General features: G+C 43.0%; 1 protein-coding gene across 5 annotated transcripts in view; it reads right to left on the bottom strand.

Annotated features, from left to right (window-relative positions):
* The window catches only part of Rcan2 (regulator of calcineurin 2), a 233,396-nt gene that overhangs the window by 62,806 nt on the left and 144,089 nt on the right, over positions 1 to 26,501 (bottom strand). The window contains exon 1 of one of the 5 annotated variants that reach the window (XM_031346709.1): positions 22,568 to 23,085. The exons of the other annotated variants lie outside the window; for them this stretch is intronic. Within the exon in view, the coding sequence (XP_031202569.1) occupies positions 22,568 to 22,654 (87 nt within the window). The 5' untranslated portion in view covers positions 22,655 to 23,085. Of the gene's footprint in view, positions 1 to 22,567; positions 23,086 to 26,501 lie in introns of those variants that run through there. 5 annotated transcript variants of the gene reach the window in all.

Here is a 26,501-nt window from a genome sequence, read left to right as displayed (position 1 = left end):
GCTCTCCGTACATACTTGTGTTCAGGAACCCTGGAAGCTTGACTACAAGAAAATCATTCAAATACTTGTTGCATCCCCCAAGCTAGGACCATCAGATCTCCCAGGCATTGGACACACCCACTCATCCCAGCAGTCTGTTGACAATCCTGTAGAGACTAACACTGGCAGACGTGGTGAATACAGGTTATATGTAAATGCTCTATTAGAGCTGATGGGATCATGAGAATATGAGGAATGGTGGAGTGATGGGGAGTGGCTTATTGAGTGAGGGGTAGACTACTTTAGATTGCATGGTGAGAAGCCCTCTGGGGAGGACCAGCCCCAGAAAAAACGCAGGGAAGATCTTTAGGCAGAGAAGCTGCCAGCATGCCTTGAAGCGTAACAATGAAGAGAACAAAGGCAGCATGTGGACAACATGTGAAATCACGTTGGTCTCCTGGACCAGCGTGTCCCTTTTAGTTGATTCTGAATACAACAGGAAGTAAGGGGAAGGTTTGTGAATTGAGAACCATGACCCTCTTTGCATTTTTGAAAGATTGCCTTAACTGCTGAGACTGGATTAAAGGGGAGACAGTGTGTAAGCAAGGGGCCTTAACTATTGCAAACGGCGGGGCATGGCTTGGCAATAGAATGCTTGCTTAGTATACACAAAGCCCTGGATTCTGTCTCCGACACTGCATAAACTTCAGGTGGCTGTCCGTGCCTGTAATTCCAGCAAGTCAGAGATAAGAGGAGGGTGACTCTAAGTTCAAGGTCATTTTCTCCTGTATTGAAAGTTTGAGGCAATCCTGGGCTAAAGGAGACGTATCTTACCAAAAAGGAAGAAAATGAGTCTCTGATCCATTTCCAGTGTCACCTGGGGATTAGAAACAGATTGGGGTCCCTGAGGTGTATTTTAACAGAACAGGTGAAAGACACAGGTTCGACTCCTGGGACTTTCTCATAGGCTCTGGCCTCCATGTCTGCATCTGTACAAGGGAAACTCAAGGAAGTGGGGCAGCAGAATGTAAGAGCCAGAGGATGAGGAGAATGACTGCAGAGAGCATCTTCCAAGCAGGATACAGATATACAGCCATGAACCTTCAGCAGCCATTTGATTGGTCCTCCCTGAGTTCCCAGACACTGAGCTCTCTTAACAGTCAGCTTTGGGGAAAGCTGGTGGCAGCTCACAGAGGTCCTCCCACATAGTGTTGATCTCTTGGTAACTGACAGATTCTGGGAGCCTGGGAGGCATGATATCCAGCTTGAGTCTCTAGGATCCAAACCCAGGATCAAAACACGGTCCATATTAAAAAGTCCATGGGACACTAAACAAAACTAAATAAAACTAAATAGGGGAATGAGACCAATGGCGGGTGGGGGAAGGGTTAGTAGGTGGAAGAAGGAAATGGGAGAGGGGTAGAGGATACAAAACTATATAAGGTGCATATATGAAATTGCAAAGAAACAAACAAAATATTCCATAAATAATAAAAATGAAAGAACCTATTGTGGGGTCTGAGGGAAGATACTGGGCAAAGGCAATTGTGAAGGGGGTGACCATTGGAGGGTAGAGTTGGAACTGGTTTGCTGAAATGATGTGGGGACACCATGGTTGTGGCTTGAGTGGCTGACTGATTGGCAGGCTAATTTTCCAGAACGGACAAGGTGGTAGGGAAACCAGGTGTTTGTGGGGGATAGTCCAGAGCTCTGCTCTGGCCAGGGAATGTCAAAATAACTGTATTAGAAACCCAGCCATGGTGTTGGGTTCCAGGAGACATCAAAGCTGAGTCACATTAACTGTGCCACCCAGGTGAGGTTCTGCAAACTGGGCTGCCAAAGTCACCAGGGCTGCACGGGTTCTGCTGCTCTGCGGGCTCATTTTGCTGCAATTGCAGAACACACTCCCGAATTCTCTCAATAAGCTGCCATTTCTGCCTAAGCTAGCTTTTTAGCTGGTATTATTCAATACCCTCACAGACCTTAAGAAATCCATGATGTTTGACAAGATCATTTCTAAGGTTAGCTTTGCTACTTTATGCAACTAAGCACTATTTTTTTTTTTTTTTGGTTAAATCACTTCCTATGGTATCTTCTGAAGCAGATGGTATTGGCAGCAGGCTCAGTGAGCATGAGCTACATGGAAAACAACGGCCATATAGGAGTCAGCACCAGCTCTGAGAGAGGTACCACAGGCTTTTGCACATTTCAACTCATTTCTTCTCACAAAGGTGTTGGTGACAGCTTTATTTTGCAGTCAAGGCTCAGGGGTACCTATGGGAAGAAGCCAGTGATGGTGTCAGGTCTGGCTTTCTAACATCCACTGCGTTAGTTAGCCACTATCCTGTACTACTGGGAGCAGGCTTGACCCGACAGGACAGGAGGTGAGTGAGCAAGGGCCGGAAACAAGTTCCTGATCCATGGTAGGGGAGGCAGGCTGAGAACTGCAGAAACCTACTTCTTACTTTACCGCAGTGTTGGCATAGCACAGACAACCCTGGCAGACCTCTCGGTAGGCTGTGCAGGGTGCTGAGCTTTCTCTGTCTCCAAGGGCCCTGTGTCATTGGGCAGGGCCGAAAGAACACAAGGCACGTGTCTTCATGGGGGCCTTGGGAGAAAAGGAAATCATTAGAGTCAGGGACCTCTGAGGTACACAAAGTCTCCTTAGCAACCAGCCATTTCATAGATGAGGAAACCAAGGTCTGAAGAGGTTACTTTCCAGACTTAGTTGGCTAACTGGTCAAGGTAAACCTTGAAGTCTCCATTTTTCTGAGTCTGTGTTTAATCTTCTCACGGTATCCTTGCCTCTCTTGCTTCATAGGACATCCTGGACCCCCTTTCCTAGCAAGATGGATCATCAACTTTTTGTCCTGAACTTTGACCCGTTAATTTTTTACTATTAAGGTCTAAGATACACAGACAAAACACACCTGATCAACTGTGTAGTTACTGTACAGAATAACTAACCACTGCCTTACTACTGCCCACCTATAGTATCCTGGAAGACTCCGTGCTATCTAGCCAGTCATGAACCAGCTCCCTCCAGCCCTTGGGGTAGCTGCTATTCTTGCTTATATCACTACAGAATAGTTTTTGCCTATTCCCAAACTTTGTAAATACTTTTAAAGCGTGCCTTATTTTATTCTACATTATAATAGAGTATACCCTTCTGTTACATATGTACACATAAACACAGTCACCTGTTTTCCTTGGAGGGGTTTTTGAACATATCCACTTTTAAGCTGTTATGAGTCAATTTCTATAAACATTTTTGTCTGTGTCTTCTAGTAGGCATATGGACTCATTTGTCTCACAAATTTGAATCTCAGGGTAGACATAGATTTTTTTCTGGAAGGCACCACAAATGGCTTTCCAAAGCAGTTGTAATAATTTGGCCCCCTGTTGGTAATGTAAGAGAATTCCAGTTGCTACAAGATCTTGCCAATGCTTGCCACTGGCTGTCTTTTTGCTTTTAGCCATTTTGTTGACTGTGGTGTAGTGATGTCTCAGTATGAGTTTAATCAGCATATCCATGAAGACTAATGTTTCTTTTTCATTTAGATATACTCATTTATGAAATGTCTGTTGATGTATTTAGCTCAGTTTTTAATCAGATTTTTTATTTACCTGATTTTGCAGTTTCTATGTATATTCCAGGAACAAACCCCTTATCAGGCAAATAAAACATGAATGTCTTCTCAGGTGAAGCCTTGATTTTTTTTTTTAATTTTGAGTGGTACCTTTTAATGATTAGGAGTTATTTTAGATGCTTTCTTTTATTCATTTACTAATTTTGTGTGTATGTGTGTGTATGTTCACATGCATGTACATATGTGCACTACAGTGTGTATGTAGAGATCCAAGGACAATTTGTTGGTGCTGGTTCTTTCTTCTACCAGGTGGGATCTAGAGATAGAATGTAGATGGCTTTGAACTCAGATGGCCAGGCTTGATAGCAAGCACTCCTGCCTACTGAGCCCTCTCACTGGCCTGAGGTCCTCACTGGAGCCCTCTCACTGGCCTGAGGTCCTCACTGGGAAGTCCAATTTTCTACCTTTTACATTTAATGTTCATTGGTCTTACTTAGGAAATCTGTATCTGCTCCAAACCTTGCTTCTTTTAACTCAGGGAGGCCAGAACATCCACTCATTTCCTGATGACTTAGCAGCTCTGTGAGATGCTGATAACTTAGCTTTTTGTCAGCTCCATGAGGCACAGGTAATGAGAAGTAAGAAAAGAATTAAGAGCGCAGTACTGACGCAAGTGAAAATGAGTGGAGGAAATGTAGGAATCAGGGCATGGTGGGCCATGACTGTAATCCCAGCATCAGAAGTTCAAAGCCAGCTCTACTATGTGAGACCCTGTCTCAACTGTTCACCCCCAAAGATGACAACAACATCAAATGAATCCACAATTAAAACTGGAAGGGACATTTTTCTTGAGAGAAATGGTAGACCAACCATCAAACTCCCTGATTACTTAACTTTTTCACTGGAAGTATCTCCAGACTTTTGAAGAAGGGGATGTTCAAAGCCTCACTGAATAATTACTGTGACTTCCTGATTATGCATGAAATGGTGGATCCAGAATAGAAGCATGCAATTGGTAGGGGTACACACAACCCTATGTCTTTCTTGGAATATGCAGGGGCTGCCTTAGATAATTTCAGGGCATCACTCTACAGTCCTTTACCCTATTTCCCTCCCATCAGTACGGCCATGGCTGGACCATCTATTCCCACACACGTTCTGATTAACTTTATACACTTTGTAATTTGGGGGCTTCTCTTCCATGTCTGCCTCTGTCCCTGCCAGGACTCTCTGTCAATACATCCTAAGAACTCACTTGTTACTCAGAGAAGTCTACTCCAGAAGCAAGAAGCTCCTATGATATCTGGCACCCGAAGGATAAAGGCCCTGGATATAATGTTCTGCACTGTGACCTGGACAGTTTTGTACTCTTCCCATGGAATTCAGCAATTCTAATAGTAAAGATCTTCTCCAAACCTGGCCCCATACTTGTAAGCCCCTCCCCTGTGCTCCACTGTGCTCCATGGTATTCAGCCCCCTGCTTTTTGGTTCTCAGTCATTACTATGGCCAGTGCACTTGGCTTTGATGTTTGGCTCAGCTCTCTGGGAAGCTCAGGCTAAGATGACAATGAATAGGAGTTTTATTTAATTGATGCAGCTTTATCAGATTTTCAATGTGGGTCAATTTCTGCCCTGTTAAAGCTTCAAAGGAAAATTCACACCTTTTAGTGAGTTGCTAACTCAAGGCAACTAACTGCCTTATTCATTTATTTCAGAATCAATGAAGTTCTCTGTTAACCACGGGGCTTGAAGTATTTCTCTGTAGATAGTTGATGAGGAGGGACCAAGACCAGGATCAGACCTTAAGGACACTCCTAGGCTAAGACACTAAACTTAAACCCGTTTGGTCTACAAGAGATATGCCAAGAAGCTGACTGTCCTACACTTGGGGCACTGTCCTGTTCTCCGCTGGACTTCTTTGGTTACGGTCTCTATTTTAGATGCTGGCCCAACTCCTGGTGAGCTCAGTCCACACTGCTGAGATGGTCAGGAGGGAGCCATTAACTAGTCCTGCAAGAGGTAGTAAAGGTAGTATGCTGTGGGAATGTGTACATAGCAGAGCTGTTGTTTACAACTCTCTCCCTTCTTTCTGCTGGCCATAAGAGAACATGACAGTGATTCAACAGGAGACATCTAGGATGGCTGTGTGACCTTAAGAGAACCAAATGATTAGTGTTATCAGTAGATGATTCCATCCATCCATCCAAATCACGTCATCCTATCCTTCTCCAGGTCCACAGTGACCATGGCCATGACCGAACGTTCTAGAACAATGGTTGCCCTATAAAACCTTCAATATTCTTATAGCCCAGAAAGCAGAACTTGTACAGTTCACCTGAATAAATGCATGCATCACAAGTCACCATGCTAGCAGCAGCACAGGCACTTCTAAAGGAAGTGAGGCATCAGGAAAAGGGCAGAGCGAGGACTGGGAGATGACAAGGAGGATAGCAACGGTGACATTTACATAGATAGCATTTGGAAAGTCAGCTCTCTCTGCTCACATAGCCCACTGAGATCCCATTTTATCCCGGCTGCTCTCACACTTCCTGTACTCTGGCTGATGTGCCAGCCTTCTCACTAGAGAGATCTATTTTTGAGTTCTTGAGCCTCCATGCCTTGCTCACTGTAGGAACTCTGTTTCTGAGGGCTTCAGTCTCTGCTAGCATGTCACCTTCTCAGTTAACCTGCCTACCACCACAGGGAAGATTTCTACCTGAGCCACCTCTCCCTTTCTTGTCTTTTATTGCTTTCCCCCTAACACACATCACTTTTAGCATATTATTGGACTTTATTACTTTGTGCATCATTTTTTTCTACCACTAGACAATGCTTAATGGTAAATATCTTTATTGCTTTATTTGATAAAACTTCGTTATAATAGAGAACAAGGGACTATTAAAAGGAGGCTCCTTCTCAAGAGACTTCTCCTCAAGGGACTAGAATCTCTTGTCTGGATGGAGAACTAATATTCTAGCTGGTCCTGGCTAGTCACCTGGCTAAGGGACCACCTGGAGGAAGACAGACTCCCCTTAAGACACGCTAGAGAGATAAAGAAAGCAACCCTTCTTTAATGAGATACTATATTTTTCCTTCCCAGAACTCCTGTCCCTAGCTTAGTCCCTATGAGCAATTGTGGTGTTCTAACTCAGACAGATATAACTATTTTCTTCTTGTCTCTTCAACCTTTGCCTTCAAATTCTGGCATGAGCTTAAATGTGTTTTTTTTCTGGCACCTTGTGCTTCCTTACTGCTTTTCTAAATCAAGGCCCCACTCCCACCACCACCATGATGTGGCTGCTTCTCTGTCACGGGTCTGACCTCCTTGCCTTCTTAAGATAAGATTATATTCTTCTCCTCTAAAATGCTACTGAGACTTACAGCTTTCCTCTCCCGAGGGGTTATCTTTGAAACTCTGGGTAAAATTATCCTTAAGCTTCCATTTGAGTCTGTGTTTTGAAAATTATTCTATTTACGGGACTAAGGTTCCCCAAAGAAGAATCAGGTCTGGAATATAATACTCTATAAATGTTACCTGAGCAAAGAGCTTTTATCTTTAGATCTCTTCAGTGCTTACTGTCTACTCTTATAGTTCTAAATATTTATAGAAACCATATTTTTCTAATAAGTGTTGTTTTGTAGTCCAGACTGGCTTTTTATTTATGTTTTTTTTTCTGCATCAGCATCATGTGTTTGGGGATTCTGGGTGTGTACCACCACAGCCAGCTTTATAAACAGTATTTATAATTCATTATTAACTCTTTGTTTTATGCTTTTCCAGGTATAATGCTTAGTGACAGAACAAAATGAAGAAGGAATGGATCCCTGGATCTGAAGACCTTACTGTTTGTGCTAGAACACTACTGTACTGCACTGCAGTAAATGTGGTAGTAGAGCTAAGTCCATGATGGAAAGGAAGCACCAGGAAGATATAGATGGGCCTCACAGATTAACTAAGAGTCTTACAGGATTCAAAATCCCAAAGACCTAAGGCTTCATGGACACTTGTTAGGGTTACGTGTAGGGGTAGAGGAGGCAGGGAGCCATAGCAGAAGATGAAAATAATAAACATAAATGCCTGCATTCTTATGACAATGTAATCCCTTCAGTATTGACACTCAACTATCTACTCAGTACATATTTCCTGCATTTCTATTCCATGCTGAACTGGGGATTCAGCCATAAACAGATTTCTGTTTCTATAAAGCTTACCTTCTGGTAAAAAGGAACAGATAATAGACAAAGTAGATAATCAAATTAAGTATTTGAAAAATAAGTGCTCTTGTTGAAAACAGGGCAAGAAAAGAAGTGGAAATGCATGGGAATCCCAATATATGAGAAGACATGTTGACACATTTGGGGTGCAAGTGTTGTTTTCTTGTTGCTTTTAGATAATCTTTTAGTATCCTTTCTGAGAGCCTGGCAGTTGGTGTGGTCAGCCTATACCTTTATGGGGAAAGAGACCCTCATGTATCATAGTCATCATAATATTAATTACACTATTAATCCTTTGAAATCTCAAAGCAGCTGTCCAATAAACAGACAAATAAAAAGACCCACAATGATGACAAGAATGCTGGATGAGGCTGGAGGTTTAGGGCTTGAAATCTCGGCTTTCCAATCTAGTTTTGCTGACTGGCTGATGTGGGCAACCCTTTCATATCACAAAGCCTGATTTTCCCCAAGGACAGTGTAAACATTGCTATCAATTGGAGAATGGTGATTCAGGCCTGCTGGGAAAGGTGAGAAATGGGACCAACAACTGGAGGATAAGTCCAGCAGACCTGAGTTATGAGAGGCAGGAATTTGATGGATACCTTGATAATCTAGAGAAAAGTCACAACTATTAGTCATCCCAAGTAGATCTGGCAATTGACTAAGGACCAAATTGTTGTCATCTAAGAACAAAACTATTTTTCTAGCCAAAAAAGGAAAATACTTACTCTGCCTTTTGCAGAGTATAGCACAGCTTGGATAAATGGATTGTAGTTATAGAGCTTCAGGAAAAAAAACCCTGAAGCATCATGGGTAGTGAGGGTACCATTTCTGGAGGAATCAACAGGGAGGCTACCATCTGAAGAGGAGATGGCTACTGTTGGAAAGCAGGCCCTTAGTTGTCTCCTTTCTAACTCTGAAGGCCTAACCTTCAACTCAGGACTCAACTGAAGAGGTTAGATATTGAAGAGGCCTTATGAGACTCCAAGTTCGTATGAAGTCTAAGTAAAGGAAAAACCAGATCAAGAGTAGAAACATGGGGTGAACCTATTGTTTCAAAGTTCTGAAAAATGATGCTAGAAGGCATCGTACTGTCATAAAGACCACATATTGTTCATAGTCTCTACCGAATGTGAGGGGTCTCCATCAGCACAGAAAGGGGCTAGAAAAATGACAATAATAGCAATACGTTGCATACCTGCACGCCTTAAGTACATGTGTGTTCCAGTTGTAACGCTCCAGAGGATAATGCTATCTATTGTATTCGGTGAAGACGGTAAATGTGAGTCAGGCTTACAGATGACTTCTTAACAGTGACAAACTACTAACTAGAAGCACCAAGGGTAAAGAGCCTAAATTCATTTCCTCTCTGTTTCCCACTAATGCTCAGTCTACCCTTTTTGTCACAGTGGAGTGCCTAAGACGTGCTCAAACAAGCCTGATGCCTGTGCCTGCTTAGTGTTCTCTTTGCGTGTTGTCACTCAGCACCACAGCCCCATCCATCAGGGAGGCTGTTGTAACAATGAAGGGTGGGAAAGGGCTGAAGATGACTTATATTAGTCTAGATGACAACCGCCCTGCACAACAGCTACAAAGGATCTAAATGATACTCAGGGATCTGTCAATAAAACATCTACCAAGTAGAGGGAGCTACTCAACTGGAGAGTGGCCACATAAAGCGGTGTGTGAAGTGCCCACTAGGCAAGGCATTATTAGATGCTTTTCTAGTTGCTTCTGCAAAATGTCTGACAAAAGCAACTTAAGGAAGGGCAAGTTTAATTTTGTGTTACAGTCCATAGTAGTGGGGAGGTCATAGTGGCAGGAGGTTGAGGGAGCTGGTCATACCGCATCTGCAGTCAGGAAGCAAAGAGAAATGAAAGCTGGTGCTCAACCCACTATCCCCCATTTACTCACTATAGAGTCCCACTCTATAGTAGGGTGCTGTCCACAATAAGTATGAGTCTACCCCCTCTCAATTTACCTAATCTAGAAAAAATCCATTTTAGTCATGCCCCATGTGGGGTCTGTCTCCTAGGTGATTCTTGATTCTGTTAAGTTCAAGGCCAGTTTTAACCATCACAGACACCAAGCACCAGGGTCTGGAAGTTGACTAGAGAAGGAGTCACCTGAGCTCTGATCTCACCACCTCCCAGAAGCAACAGCCAGACCGAAGTCCTGAGATGTGTACTTTAAGGCCCCTTTAGCTTCTTTTACTTAGCAGATACAAAGCTATGACTTGACTTGCCAAATCTTTTATTTGAAGGACACATCTATTAGTCATGCAGAAATGACCATGAGTCTTTGAATATCCACTTTCTCTTCTTCTGTGTGCAAGATAATCCTGATTTTGCACCTGGGCATGGGGCCACCTAGAACAAGGTGATATTCTCAGCCTCTCTTGTACACAGACAAGTCCAAATGCCATACTCTATCCAGTTGATTATGGGATGAAGTAATATGTGCGACATCTGAAGTCTGGGATGAAGTAAGATGTGCGATGTCTGAAGTCTGTTCTGCCTCTTTCATCCAAAATTTATCTTGCATCTATTCGGCATGGACCACTATGCTGCAGAGAGATTGGGGCATGCTGTGGTAGTTACGTGAGAGAGATTGGGGCATGCTGTGGTAGTTAAGTGAAATGACATAAAACTGAACTTTTCCTTTGTATGTGGTCAACTTTGAGTATGTTATCCCATAAGAATATGTTAATAGTAATAATTTGGGTTTCCAACTGGAGGTACTAGTGCACACCTTTAATCACTAATCCCAGCTCTCAGAAGGCAGACAAGCAGGTGGATCTCTGAGTCAGAGGCCAGCCTGGTCTACAGAGGTTTCCAGGACAGCCAGGGCTACACAGAAAAACTCTTGTCCTGAGAAAACGAAAACAAACACAATAATGAATGAATGAATGAATGAATGAATAAATAAATGGATTTTTGTGTGTGTGTATGTGTGTGTGTGTGTGTGTGTGGGTGTGGGTGTGTATGTATGTATAGGAGAGGTTGTATATATTCACCAAAAGTCCTTTATATCATTTTTGTTTTCTTTTTACATATTAAGAAAGTAACAAATAAGATGAACTGTATTTCTCTGACTCCAGAATAGCCTAGAATATTCTAGATCCAACAGTGGACATCATTGGATTTCTCATTGGAAGTTTTTAGAAATATGAGGGGTATGAAGGCAGAATAGCTGTATAAATAATACACCCCTGTGGCTCTGAGTCTCTCTGCTTTGTCCACAGAGCCCTGGTTTTAGACTCCTGATCCTAGAAAGCCATGAAGATCTTATATAGGGCATACGAACATGCACTCCTTCCTGACCAGCTCCTTTCAATGGAGACCTACTCATATGCTCCAGATGATAGCCTTCCTATCCTAACATCTTCCCTTATTAGAAAGGCAGAAGAATAACTAGAAGGCAATCAGCATGTGTCAAGGATCCTGGGACTTTGGGGCTAAATCTCACAGGCTTTCACTGTGGATGCTGCTGCAGCCATTTCCTCTCTACCTACTTCCCCTGGCAGGGTTGGCTACACATCACAAAATAACCAGCAAAAACTTTTAGCCTGGCAAGGTGACAGATCGCTAATCTGCCCTAAATGTTTCCATATCTTAGAGCTATTGAAGTTGAGGATACATTCCAAACTTCTTCCTAACGTGAGTCCCGTTTTAGTATGACCTCATATCCAGCCTCGTATCTACTTCCGAGAATCACCCTTCCTGGCACTTCTGCCCTGGTGCAGGCTCCTCCTGAGGTACCATCCCTTCCTCCTTTCTTTGCTTCACCTGGTGAGTACTTTCTTCTATAAAGCTGTAACTTCATAATTACCCCTTAGTAATGCTCCTCTCATCCCAGAATACCAGCTAACAACCACTCCTCCAGTCTTCCATAAAATGGAATCAGAGCAAACTAAGGCGTTTTGTAATTTCTGTGTTTCTATTTCATACCTCTACCAGCCTAGAGGTTGAAACTATGCCTCCCATTCCAATATTCCTATGGATAGTACCCCCTACTCTACAGCACATGCTCCACCATAAAATAGTGGAAGCGTACAGCTTCCTTACATACAGGGAAATTCATAAATAAGAGTAGCAACCTCCCTCTGCCTCCAAAGACCAAGCAGCTTTCTACCATACCTTTGCAACAAAGCACAATACGAAGTGCGATACACTGAAAACAAAGACAAGTAACCAGTGACACGTTGGCCCTTCTAAAGGCATGAGGATCTGTGTTGGATCTCCAGAGCCTATGTATAAACTCGAGGTGGTATAGTATACACGTTTGTAATCCCAGTGCTGTAGAAGCAGAGACAGGAAGATGTCTGTGGTTGGCTGACCAGACACCCTCGCCTTCTTCATGAGTTCTAGGACAATGAGTGATCGGCTCAAAGGAAGTGAACACAGGTTCTGTAGATAACACTCAAGGCTGTCCTTCGGTCTCCACACACAGTCACACACACACTTGAAACATGACAAACTTGACTCTTTGTTATACAGTTGGGAGATTCTACTTTACAAACATCACATTGTAAGAACAATACTTCCTATCCACATAAAATTCTGGCTATGAACACACTTTCAAAGAGAGTTCAAGCCTTCTGAGGCTACACAATGTTAACTGTCCTTAATAATATGCTTAGTTATCTAGTGCACCATTTTGCTGACCTCAACACGTGGAGTGCCTCCTTTCAAAGGGAGAATATAAAATAGACCATCCACTATCTTTCTCACCCATAATTCAGATTTACTGCTTATTCATTCGGACGTTGGATGGTAGGGCTTTTAGCTCAAGTTTTATTTTTAAATATTCCAGAATTGAAAACTATTTTTATGATAGAAATTAGTAAGCATTCGAGGAGAGCGGTGGATGACAGAATTTTTAGGCCATGATGCCTATGAAGCAAAAGAGAAATTGAACTCAGCTTGGATAATTAATCTAATTTCCAGCTATCTCCAGAGTTTTAAAGTAGAAATGGGATCTGAAGGTCAATATTGAAAGTATTGTAATTACAGTGAAATTACAGTGTAGCATTACTGCGGTGAGGTCAGACTATAATTCCCTTTAACAGTCCTGCTCAGAAGGAGGTGCTTAAAGGTATTTTTTGAATAAATGGGCTCTGAGCTCAACCTCTCTCTTTCTTAATGAGCATCTTGCCTTAAGACGTCTGTTATTTTCATGTAAAGTTCTCTCTTATTTAAGAGACTTAGGCTTGGAGTTTCTGCCCAGCCGTTTCTAAGAAGTGGTGTCAGTCCAGTCTGGTGCTGGGAACTGCAGCCTACTGTATTTCTTCTAACAGACAGCATCTTTGCACTGTGACCTATACACTCTTACAACTGACCTGCCAGTGGATGAGGAGAATAGCCCTCATGACACCTGCACTTTAGTAGGGGAAGTTAGACAATAAATAACACATAAACACACAAAATGCCACCTTGTGATTTCACTAAAGACAAAGCTGAGAGAAGAATGGAGAGCATCCGATGGGTTACTGTGTTAGCTTAGATGTGCTAATCAAAACATTGATGGCTTTAGATGTGGGGAATGTGGTAGTGTTGGTATAGTGCTTGCCAGCATACAGGAAGGCTGGGTTCCATCCCAGGTACCATATAAAATGAACATGGTAACATATGCCTGTGATCCCAGTCCTTGGGAGGTAGAAGCTGAAGGATTAGAAGTTCAAAGTTGTGCTTAGTCATAAGGTGAATTCCAGCCCAACCTGGGCTACTGTTGCCTACCCCTCAGAAAAGAATCAATGGCACTACAGAAAGTGAGGAGCAAGCCATGTGGATGTATGCTGAGCTAGCTCAGTGGGATGCAAGGGCAGAGAAAGCTCCAACAAGGTCTTGGGTTTCCTTCTAAGTCTGATGGGAGACACTCTATCCTTGGCTTCTCTCTTGGCTGGGGCAAGGATTCTATGTCTGATTGATTTTCAGTTCCATCTAGCTACTTCCCCTCCAAGAAGTAGCGGAACTTTTCTTACACCGTACTATTTGTTCTTGGGTAATGGGGTTTCTTCCTGTTTATCCAGATTCCCTTCCTCCCATCCCTGCTATCTGATGCTCTAGGGTGGGCTCTACTCATGCAGGCTTGGAAGGATCAGGAAAATTAAAACCAAGAGAAGAAGAAAAGCATAAGAAGAAGGTCAGTGTCCATCCCTGTCACCTGCCCTTGACTATAATTCTGTTTGAATACAGAGCCAGTGGCTTCTGGGATCTCAGCATCCCAGAGGTGAGAGTGCTGCTGAACTGGGGCAAAAATTAGTTCACAATTGCAGAAAAGAAGTTTGATGATGGACAAAGGACAAAGAGAGGAAGACAGGGAGAGAGGGAGACAGAGACTTGGAAGTAAACTCAAAACCCAACAGAAGTCCTCTAATGGCTGTGAGATATCACCGTATTAATCAACATCATGGTGGATCTGGCTGGCTAAGTGTGCATTGCCCTTGTCACTTTACTCCTTCATGTGAATCCCTGCTGAGGCTGTGTGCATAGTCCAAGAGGATGACCTTCCAAGACAGGGGAAGATAGGTCTTCTAGAGTGTAATGGTATCAGCACATCCCTACTGGAATCTCCACAAATGTTTTCTTCACATCTCTAATGGATTTCATCCATTCCATTTCCATCACAAGAAATGGTTTGCAGTTCTGGGATATTTAAAAGTAAAATGGATGTAGTCATGATTATTTTGACTCATTTTCAGTTGAGAAAACCAGGTCATAAAAGCAGGAAGGATCCTTGTCTACAATCAATATCACTCACAGTCAACCTGAGAAGTCTGACCAGGATGTCTAATTCTAGAACGGTCTCACAACCTATGTCAGTTAAGGAGGTGTTTTCAGAGGTCAAAATGGCACTGTCCTTCTTCAGGAAGAGGGAAAAACACTGAGGAGCACAAAGGCAAGACTGTTTGGTGCCCAACAGGTCTGCTCCTCTCTCTATACAGAGCCAATCTGAGTATTTGACCCTCAAAAAACCTCAATACATATTTGATGAATGAGTGAATGAATGAAAAAGTACTTTGCATGGTCCTGACGAATTGTAAATGATCAATATATTGCTGCTATTCTTAACTTTGCTCATTGCTTATGTATCCTGTTCTAGAAAAAGATGGCCTGAGATGATGTTTTTAGTATTGAAAGGCATAGTGAAGTCATAGAAGAAATCGATTCTATTAGCTGTACTATGGATGTGGCTATAATAATACACCAAGAGATCTTATTTTATGTCATGAGTAAAATACCAGTCCGAGTCTTCTCCCTTGAGAGTTGGGGATTTGTTTTGCTGGGCAGGTTTCCTAGGGAAAAGGTACATTCTAAATAATCTGGAAAGCACTAACCTAAAAATAAAACAGCATCATTTCTGCCTCTATTACCTCTGTATTAGTTCTACAATTCTTCATGGTTCATCTGTCACCAAGTCCATGGTGAAATCCATTGGTGGAACACTGTGAACCCTGTGCTCTCTGACTTTGTGCCTGCTCTTGGAACCCTTTTCCTCCTACTGGGGTGCCTCATCCAGCCTTGATATGAGGGGTGTTCTTTGTGCTTAGACTTATTGAATCTTGTTATACTGTGTTCAGTTGATATCACTGGGAGGCCTGCTCTTTTATGAAGGGAAATAGGGGAGCAGTGGATCTGAGGGAAAGGTGAGGTGGCAGGTGGTGGTGACTGGGAGGGGTAGAGGAAGGAGAAGCTATGTTAGGATGCATTGTATGAGAGAAGAGTAAATAAAAAGAACTTTTAACAAGATTCACAAACAGACCCCTAAACGTAAAAGATACATTTCATATAAATGTAAGTTATATATATATATATGATACATATATTTATCAGATGCTGCTAATCAGTACAGAATAGCATTATTAGTAAATGTACTTTTAAGTTAAACACATCAAGAGGACTGAATACTTCAGGGGTCATCGTCTTCCTGATATATCAATTCCAAGGCTCACTAGGAAACACTAAACAGACTATTATGATTTACCAGCATTTGTATTTAAATAGAAGCATAGGAGGGGCCAAGGGCATCCTGAATTCTTCATTCAAATCTACTTTTTTAAGAGAATACTTTTAGTGAAGACACCCTGTTTTGTTCTGTTGGTAAATATGACACTCGGGTTATAGGTATTAACTACAGTCAGTGTCTCAATTTCCAACAGTGAAAAAGATATTGAAAGAGATGAGCAAGTCTGTATTTGATGCTTCAGCCTACCCATGTCATTAGTTATAACAGTGTGCTTTGTCTGTCTCTGAAGTGACAGGTGGCTAAGAAATCCACCTGATACCTTTCTCAGGGAGCATCTGTCACCCACACAAAACTATCTTCTCCTTATTTGCCACATTCTTTTGGGGCAAAAGAAAAGCTTGGTACTACAATTTTGAGTTTAATCATAAATGTTAACTTATTCCAAAAACTATATCAATTCTAGATGATATTATTCATAGTCCATCTGTTATATGCATAATAACCTTCAAACATACACACACACATACACACACACACACACACACACACACATACATACACACATATACACTTCTAGTTTTCATAAACTTAAAGAGGTATATGTAAATATACATATCTTAAAGATATGTATAATAAAACACCATTTGATAATTCCACCATTGCTTAGTTACACATATTGGCTACTAAGAATTTCCTATGAATAGCTCTCTAGAGTTATCCATTTTTACCACTAAGCTGCATGCAATACAAATTGGGTGAAGTTGCCACATAGATGCAGAGGTTTTGATGATCTCAAAGAGCTGCAGTGGTTTGTAGAACCATAGTGGGCACACTCAGTCCCTTACCTAGCACTTGCTAAAAGCTTCAGAAATTGAGCCCCAGCAGCTCTTAACAAACACTCACCAGCTCCTCTTCAAGCCAGCCCATGATACCCTGCATCCATTCGGTCATTTGAGTCACTCTTCAGTATTCTTCTTCTCTCACCAGACAATGCAAGTCCGTTGAAATCCCCAGTGGTTCAAACACTGAAGAGATAGCATTGTGCTAAGAGGCTACAGAGCACTTGTCTCTTCCATAACCCACTCAACAGCATGACACAAACTCTGAGTCAGTCACTTGGACTCTTGTAGGGAAAGAAACAAGACTGTACAAAACAGTCTTTCTTTGTCAGCATGATTATGGGTTGCCTAGGATGGTTAACAGACATGTCCAAGGCCACCTGGGTTGGGAAGATACTGGGAAATGCTCAAAAGCAGAGAAGAGAACGTAAGACTCATGGGTGACCTTAAGATGTAATTGTGAGTGACAACGCAGATGTTCTTAGAGGGCATTCTGTTTGACAGAGTAAGTGACACAGAAGACAGCTGTCACACACACAAACTTGCAAATTCATGGAATCTAAAATCAGGTTATCTCAGGAAAGCTCAGGAGCTCTTGGCGGAAAAGTAGTTAGTTACCTGAGGTTTCATGGGGAACATGGCCAATACACCCCATCTTACAATTAGAGAAGATGTGTGTGTGTGTGTGTGTGTGTGTGTGTGTGTGTTCCCTTGAACATAAAGTATTATATGTCTTGAAATATCTAGCAGACCAAAATCTGAATATTTCCTATGAGGAAAGGATTAACATTTAAAGGGTGGATATGCCAGGGAACCTGAATTATGCATTTCATAATATAAAATACATGTCACAATATTACATAAATATCAACAATTATTATTTGTTTACATAAAATAAAAATAGAACAATAAAGAAAAGGCCTTGGCTACTTTTAGATTTTAGTCATATCTAAGGAATTATTATAGAGGCTGGAGAGATGGCTCAGTGGTTAAGAGCACTTGCTACTCTTCTAGAAGGCCTGGCTTCACCAAATACTGGCTCATAACTGTTTATAACCCCGGTGCCAGGTGATCTGACACCTCTCTTGACCTCCTGCATACATGTAGTGCCCAGATACACTCAGACATGCACATAAATGCACTTCTGTGGATCCCTGATAAGGAATGCCAAGAGGTTAAATCTGGGCTGGGTAAAAGCTACAGATGAAACTGCTTTTTTCAAACCTCCCTTTCCCTCTACCTGAAATGATCTTGCTGAAGATCTATACCTGGCTTTCTGAGCAACTTCTTTTTTTAATGACAGTTAATACGGTGCCACCTCCCTAGAGAAGTTTCCATTGTCTATGGATTCAACAGCAGCTATTTTTTCCCATTGCTGTTCATCCTTCACAGTACTAATTTACTGTCTGCCTCCCACATGAGAATGTGAACTCTCTGAAGACAGGGACTGCCTTTCCCATCCCTGACTGCTGAGAGCACTGTCTGGGAGCTAACAATTTATCCACAAGTTCTTAAATGAACAGGCAAAGTGAATGTTCTAGGCCTTGAAGTCCTTCAAAATGTCTACACTTCTACACTTACCATGTTTTTTTTTTTTTTTTTTTGCTTTAGTTAGTAAATGGGAGCTCTGTGAGATTTCTGACCTCAACCCAGATGTCTATAGAGGCAGGGGTGGAGGTCTACAGAAGGCTCAGAAACCCCCATCCTAAAAAAGAAGGCATCCCTTCCCTTCCCCCAACCCTGGGAGAGCAGAACACCTTATGGAGTCACCAAAGCTTTGAGAATGCTGCCCACCCACAGCTTCTAGCAGTGTTTCTACAGGAGGGTTTACTCTCTCTTCCCAGAAGAAGCAGATAAACTCCAGATGTGCTGACCTGACCAAACCGTTTGGGGCAAGCCTTGGCATCTCTGACAGGTTGAAGATCAAAAATTGCATAGTTTAAGTCTTAGCTTAGGGGATGTAATTCAAAGTGGTCCAGCAGAGGCAACTGTTGGCTGACCTTGATGTACCAATTTATGACTAGAAGAGACAAGATACTGGCTTAATATGATGGTCTGTACTCGGGTTCCATTCATACCTAATATATATGAATTTCTTGGCACAGGTCCTGGGTCTCATCAATAATTTTTAAAGCCTTTCAAAGTTAGCAATATTCAGTCCAGCTTAAGAACCCAAAAGACAGTGAACAGCAAACTTTAATTATTACCCTTTCCATTTTTATAAGAGTTTTGTGTCCTGATGAAGTGGCATGACTATGTTCAGAAATATGAGAAGAATATTTGAGGAAATTTACACTCCCTATATACACATGTACACACACTGATTTATCATAGCATTTTCTCTCTAGTGATGACTTCAAACTTCTATATCTTTATTCATGTTCTTGTGCTACTAAATAAATAGCTAAATTCCCAAGCCCACCACTGACGAGATTTCTAGAGAAGAGAATAAATATGGCTGATGACCACAGGCCCAATCTTCTCCTTTAACGTCTCTCTAGTAGCTCTGAAAAACTTTAGAGGATTGAAGTCTGAATGGTCTCCTTTGTATCCAGCTAAAACCCAGGCTTGCCAAGTCACCATGAGAGAGAGAGCGAGTATGTGCACACGCTACTCTTCTTACACATAAACCACGGTATTTGCAAAGAATGCCCAGTGGCTGCGTCTCCTTCATGTGGCAGTTTTCCTATAGGGATTCTATAGAGAAAGGGAGAGCTACAAAAACATGAAAAAAGTCTACAGTCAGACAACCTGGATGCATGGTTGCAGACCTCTGTTACCATTGACAACAAATACATCTCTAAGATTTATATTATTTTCAAAAATTATTTTATTACTTTATGTGCATGATAGTTTTGCCTGAAGGTATGTCTGTGCACTACACTTCTGTTAGGTACCCCGGCAGACAAAAGAGGATGCTGGATGCCCTGAAACTAGAATTATGGACATTTGTGAGCTGCCATGTCGGTATTGGGAATTGAACTGAATCATCTCTCCAGCCACTATTTATTTTATTTTTAATTGTATGTGTGCCATTCAGGAGGGGGGCTGCCATTCTATTAACTGCTGAATCATATCTCTAGCTTGTGTTTATTGTATTTTTGGCTCTTTGTGTGTGTGTGTGTGTGTGTGTGTGTGTGTGTGTGTGTGTGTATGTGTGTGTATGTGTGCATGTGTACACCTGCACATGAGTACAGGTGTCCAAATGTCCAGAAGAGAGTGGAACTCCTCGGAGTTGGCATTATAGGAAGTTGTGATATAGGCAACATCCAATCCAATGTGGTTGCTGGGAACTGATGCACTCTAAGAGCTGTACACTCTAACTGCTGAGCTATCTCTCCAGTCCCAATGGTACCAAGTACTAAAAGCTTTGAAGAATGGAATTCTCAACTCTACTATCTATTATCTATCATTAGCACCTAAGTGTGGATATTAAATCTGGGTACATTTTGACCCTGAAATTTTATATTTGAATTTCCTAAGACAGTATCTAATAAGTCATAGTGACGATGCCACAGATTTTTTATGTCTCATTTTTATTTAATTTCCCTCTTTTTAAATAAATACAATATAGATCTTGACTTGATGAGGATGTCACTGATACCAATTAAATGACCATATGTCAGAAATAGCAACCCATGTTTTCTTGATGGTGGTAGTGTGTGTGTTTCTGTGTGTCTCACTGGGAACGGGAGGGACGCACATGCTTTGTTCTGGATTATCCCTGTGTACTGCATAGGAGTTGGATGTTTTTGTTTGTTTAATAAACACATGTCCCTGTCCTTCAGAGAGTGTTGGAAACAATGGTCATGATGACAGAGACAGCTGACATTTAATGACCACTGAGTACAAGTTAAGTACTGCATTCAATTTTTTCACATTTGTACAATTCTCTGGATAAGCCAATATGGAGGGGGCGGATTTACTGTCCCCACATTCCAGATGAGAAAACTGAGGCATAAAATCAGGAGCTTCTCCACAATAAACAAAACCACGTGGCTCAGAGACATTGGTGGAAAGGGCATGCAATCCATGTGTCCAAACTCCGAGATTCTGAAGAAATCTCGGGCTGCTTTGTGGTCATCCACTCTGACCATCTTCCCTCTGATGCCATAGACAATCTACTGCAGTCAAACAAGTGGAGTCATTTGACTAGAGGGTGGTATACACCTGCCAGCCCCTCCATGAAGCCACATCAACTGTTCTAATTCAGCCAGCCCTGAAGAACTCAGTGATCCTTTAACCTCAGAGGACAATCTCTGTCTCTAGGAAATACTGAATGAGGGGTTATTTTATTTCTCACCATAGAGATATGCAGTGTATATGTGTGTGTGTATATATTTGAAATCCCTTTCAGATAGATAGGTTAGTATCTGGTTTATTATGGGTCTCTCTCTAATAAGTAAATGTTTTCTTCACTATTGCTATATGTATGAGCTTCAGAGTTGAGAGTACCTTGTGAGATTTCTGGGACAGAAAATAGTCAAGACCAAACCAACCAAACAAACAAACAAACAAAACCTGGTGAGGACAGAGGGGGCCTGGGACTTTAATCTCTGTGCTGATCCAGCAGTGCTGGTGGGTGACTCTAGCTAGTAACCCATAGTGGATTTTAGGCTAGTTCTAACCTTAACCTGGGGGGGGTTTTGTGACCTCTGTCCTTTTAGAGTGATCACACCAGATGAAACTGGAGGCATTGTGTCTCTCGCACACAACTCTCCCTTGAGCAGACAATGACAGGCAACCCCAGACATTTCTGTCGAAATTCTACGACAGGTGGTCCAGAGTTGAACTTACACCAGAATAAGAATTAGTGAATGTGGAGACACATGCTTCACATTTGAAGATCAGCAAACCAGAAAGAAGACCGAAGTCATTCCAAAAGAGTGAGTGGGAAGTGCAGCCTTGAGTGGTACAAACATGTGTGGGGTTGGTGACATATTAATCTCTACCTCTCCAGCATGTCACATGCGCTCGCTCACAGTATTAAAGAATTCAGATCTTCAGTAAGGGTTAAGAGGTTGGTGGTCCTTTACTGTGTAGCATAATCTTCCCTTTCTTCCTCCTGCTTCAGCACAAGCTACTGTCCCTCCCTCTCCCCCCCTCCCTCCCCCTCCCCCTCCCTCTTTTTACCTTCCCTTTACCCCTCTGTTTATAAATAAGAGTTGACTAGTCCTGAGAAGGAAAGATTCTTATTTTACAAGCACGGAATCTTTTTCATAATAGAAAACCAAATTGGAAAAAAAAAATCCCCAAGAGAATCATGGTGATGAGAGAACGGTTGCCCACAACAGACACAACCGTTGCCCAGCCAGGGCTAGTGTGTGTAACTCTGAGCCTCAGGATGGAAAGATGGATTTCTGCATGAACTTTCCTCACGGATGAGGAAAGCGGTGCGAGGAAACGGCTCGCTGCTTCTGCACCTGACAAAAGCAACTTTAAACGCTGCTCTCCGGACTTCAGATTTCTACGCCCTGGAGACTGACACTGCAGCACAACAGCTTTTGTTCCATCCGAGGACCACATCCCAGGGTATGTAGGTGACATATCATGAATGGGTATTGTCCTATTGTCAGGACATCCTCAATGTCCTGGCGACTGTGTGCATATTCTCCCATTAATCAATGATTCAAACCCCCCTCTCAGTACTCAGGACCTACAAATTACCAAGCTTGATGGAGATTCTGTAAAGAGAATAGGAAAACATGTCTCCCGGGAAGGGGTGACCACAGATCACTTAATACAGAAGATGAGAATAAGCCAACCATGCAATTTCCAATCACATTCTAATATAGCACGCTGGTCTCTCCTAACTTATTCCAGCTAGCATCACCAGGCACTTTCACTTGTCTTTGTGGTACAAAGAATAAAACTGCCAATGATGAACCCAAGTCATATTTCCCCTGTCCTAGAAAAAGCTCTGCCAAGTAGCCCCCCGGAACAGCAACAATGAACATGAACACTGTAGCTGCATACCTTAACCTCCTGATTGGTAAAGACCTCCACATCCACCACACAGGCGACCAGAGTGGAAACATCACAGTCCATGCTAGGGGCTGGCATTCCCCTCTTCGGAATTCTCAGTGAAGAGTTAGGCAGCCTCAGAGTTGGGAGTGATGCGGGACTCCTCTGGATGGATACTGTCCTGGTGCTGCCCTGCTCCTGGGGGGTGGGGTGGGGTGCTGAGCGGTGCTGGTTGGAGACTCAGGCACCTGGAGCCTGCTCCCGATGCAAGCAGCCTCTGAGGCAGCACAGCAGAGTAAAGAAGGGCCCCGGCTCTCTCTCTCATGCCAATGACATCATCATCACAGAGGCCGACACAAGCCGAAGCTGCTCCCCCCTCCAACACACACACACACACACACACACACACACACACACACACACACACACACACAGCCTTTTATCTCTAGGCAGTGCAGTAAAGCAAATTGAACATGATTACGTGCTAAATCTGAACTCGGACTAAATCAATTCAGGCAGCGTTCGTTCGTGAGGAACTGAGTCACTGGTGCTGTTTCAGCTTATGTCTGCAAAAAAGCAGTGTTGGGGTGGGGGTGGGGGCTGGCTCTGACAGCAGAGGTTCCGCTTTGCAAGGGAGGGTGAGAGACGACGGACATAGGGGCCCTTCCTAGGCTAAGGTCTGACACTTTTCTGCCTGGGACAATAAGCAGGAAGTTGGGGCATTTTTCAGCTTGCCTGGGCTCTGCTAATTTTCTCCATGCCACTCAGCACAGCCTCACATGTTCTGGGCGCCCAAATGCATGGCAGACATAGGCTGAAGAGAAATCCATTAGTTGGGGGTGCGGGGGGGGGGAATAAAGAGCTGGTCGTCAGTCATCGAGTTAGGCTGCTGGGGAAGAGGGGGAAATTAGAGGTTTGTGCAGATTCTATTTGAAGAACAGTAAGTGCAGCCCAGGAACTCCAAGGCACCCTCCTCCTCTCAGCATTCCAGGCTGCCTCCAAGGTCATTCAGAATGAAGGCAGTCAGTGGAAAGGGGTTGCAGTAGGTGTGACACCCAGGGACAGATGGCAGGGTCTAATGGGCAAATTCGCTCATGTTCGCTCATGTGGGTCATGGCCACAGCCTCCTGGCTCTGCTTTACTGAAGACTTTGAAGGGACACTTCCCCTTGCTTTCTCTTTGTCCTGGTTGTGAAGCCCTGAAGGGCAGGGCTGGGGCTATCTTGCACTTTGCAGAGTGCCTGGCACAGAGGATGTTACACCACGTGTAATGACTAAATCAATCAAGTGGGAATGGCCTTTTGTCTTCTTCACAGCAGGAGGGTGTAAAGGAAAAAACAACCTAAGCCAGGTTTAATCTGCACCATTAAGCGCACAGTTCTCAAGAGAATACATCAATACCCCACAGCGTTTATCCCAAACAGAAAGGCAGCTGCCTCTCCAGGGGCCAGCAGAGTGTCATGGTTTACAACATACTGGTGTCTTTCCAGTATATGATTAGATAAAATATTCTAATTTTACCCACAGATGAGAAAAGTGGACTTGGCATTTTATATTTTGTGGTTGGTCTACATTGGATTACCTCTGAATGCCAGAATTTCCACACTAAAGGTAATTCTTCTACAAGCAGATATTGGGATAGATGAATCTCTCTCTCTCTCTCTCTCTCTCTCTCTCTCTCTCTCTCTCTCTCTCTCTCTGTGTGTGTGTGTGTGTGTGTGTGTGTGTGTGTGTGTGTGTGATTACATGTTGTTCAGGCATTGTGGGAAATATGCCATCATGTATTCAGAGAACTCAAAAAACACTTTCTGAGTTGACTTTGTAAAATATTCTGTCCCAGATGTTCTTAAAGATAAAAAAAGCAAGTTTCCTCATCATCTAGGGGCTTAAAATATAACAGAGAGCTGCTTATACAAAGCAGTAGTGATGACGGCGAAGTGGTCCAAGAACCAGTGAGCATTGGAGGAAGAGGGATGGATGTTGAATGTTAGTTAGATACCAGGTTAGGATAAAAAAAAAATGGGTACCAAGAACTGAGATCAGGCTTGCGCTCTTGCCCCCACATACCAGCAAGACTTCAGCAGGTTTGGGAAGTAAGGTGTGTTCCTCAACTCAGAGTCAGCTGCCTGGAAACACCCACAGGGAAAGAATTAGACATGACTTAGCCTTATGGAAAGTTAGACTTGAAGTAAATAGGGAAGGCAGAGCCTGATGCTGCAAAACCTTGAAAGTCCCTTCAAGTGTTTACCTGATCAGCCATAGATTTGTGGTGGTTTGAATAAGAATGGCCCCCATGAAATGGAAATCAGAATGGCTAAGATCAAAAACTCAAGGGGCAGCACATGCTGGCTTGGAGATGGAGGTAGAGAAACATTCCTCCCTTACTCGTGGGAGGAGTGCAAACTGGTACAACCACTCTGGCATTTCTTAAAAAACAAAACAAAGCAAAACAAAAACAAACAAAAACAACCTGGGAATAGTTCTACCTCAAGACCCAGCTATACCATTCCTGGACATATACCCAAAAGCTGCTCCGCTATCCCACAAGGACACTTGCTCAACTATGCTCATAGCAGCTTTATTTGTTCATAGCCAGAAACTAGAAACAACCCAGATGTCTCTCAACTGAAGAATGAACTTTTTAAAAAGTGGTTTATTTACAGAATGGAATACTACTCAGATATTAAAAACAAGGAGATCATGAAATTTGCCAGCAAATGGATGGGACTAGAAAATATCATCCTGAGTGAGGTACCCACACCCTTAAGGACATGCATGGTATGTACTCACTTGTAAGCGTATATTAGCCATAAAATACAGGAGAAACACACTACTATCCACAGACCCAAAGAAGCCAAATAACAAAGAGGGCCTAAGGGAGGGTGCTTGAATCTGACCAGAAGGAGAAATAAAATGCACGTCAAAGGTGGATGGAGGTAGGCAACTGGGTGGGAGAGTGGAAGGGGAGGGGAGGAGAAGGGGGTGAGGAGATCAGATGTAGGGAGAGCAGGGGAGAGAGAATTGAAAGTAGGCAGGGGTGAAGCCTCTATAAGACTTGGGATCTGGGGATGGAGGGACCTGGCAAGGGAGGCCCCAGGGAGTTTCTGAGGGTGACTCTAGCTCAGACTTCTAGCAGTTGAGGATATGGATCATTAAGTGGCCACCTCCTGTAGACAGGCAGGACTCCCAGTGGAAGAATAAGGACACCAACCCACCCACAAAACCTTTAAACCAAAAAATATGGCCTGCTTACGAAATATGCAGGGATAACTGGCCAACTAATGACTGGCCTAACTTGAGACCCATCCAATGGGCAAGGACCAATCCTTGACACTGTGATACTCTGCTATGCTTATAGACAGGAGCCTAGTATAACACCATCTAGCAGCTGACCAAGACAGATGCAGAGACCCACAGCCAAAGATTAGACTTAGCTTGTGGAGTCTTATGGAAGAGTTGGGGAAGGAATGAGAGACCAGTGGGAATAGGAGCTCCACAGGAAGACTAACAAAAGTCAACCTGAACCCTTCTGGGCTTTCAGATACTGAGCCACTAACCAAAGAGCAAGCATAGGCTAGACCTAGCCCTGTGACCATGGCACATATGGAGCGGATGTGTGGCAGGTCCCCCAACAACTGGAGGGGCTGTCCTGGAGTCCGCTATCTGCCTGTGGATCCCATTCCCCTAATTAGGCTGTCTGGTCTGGCCTCAGTGAAAGAGGATACACCTAGTCCTATAGTGACTTCATGTTCCAGAATGAGGTATTACCCAGAAGGGATCTCCCCTTCCTCAGAGGAGAAGGGGAGGGGTATAGGGGAGGAGCTGTGTGGGGGGGACCAGGAAGAAAGGGGGTACCTAGGATCAGGATGTAAAGTCAATAAGTAAATAAATGAGAAAAAGGGCCCCTATATGATTATATATTTGAATATATAAGAAGTATATATTCT

Source organism: Mastomys coucha, unplaced genomic scaffold (assembly GCF_008632895.1).
Source record: "Mastomys coucha isolate ucsf_1 unplaced genomic scaffold, UCSF_Mcou_1 pScaffold3, whole genome shotgun sequence".
NCBI lineage: Eukaryota > Metazoa > Chordata > Mammalia > Rodentia > Muridae > Mastomys > Mastomys coucha.
The sequence above is the reverse complement of the archived record's forward strand: the minus strand, read 5'-3'. Positions and strand labels throughout refer to the sequence as shown.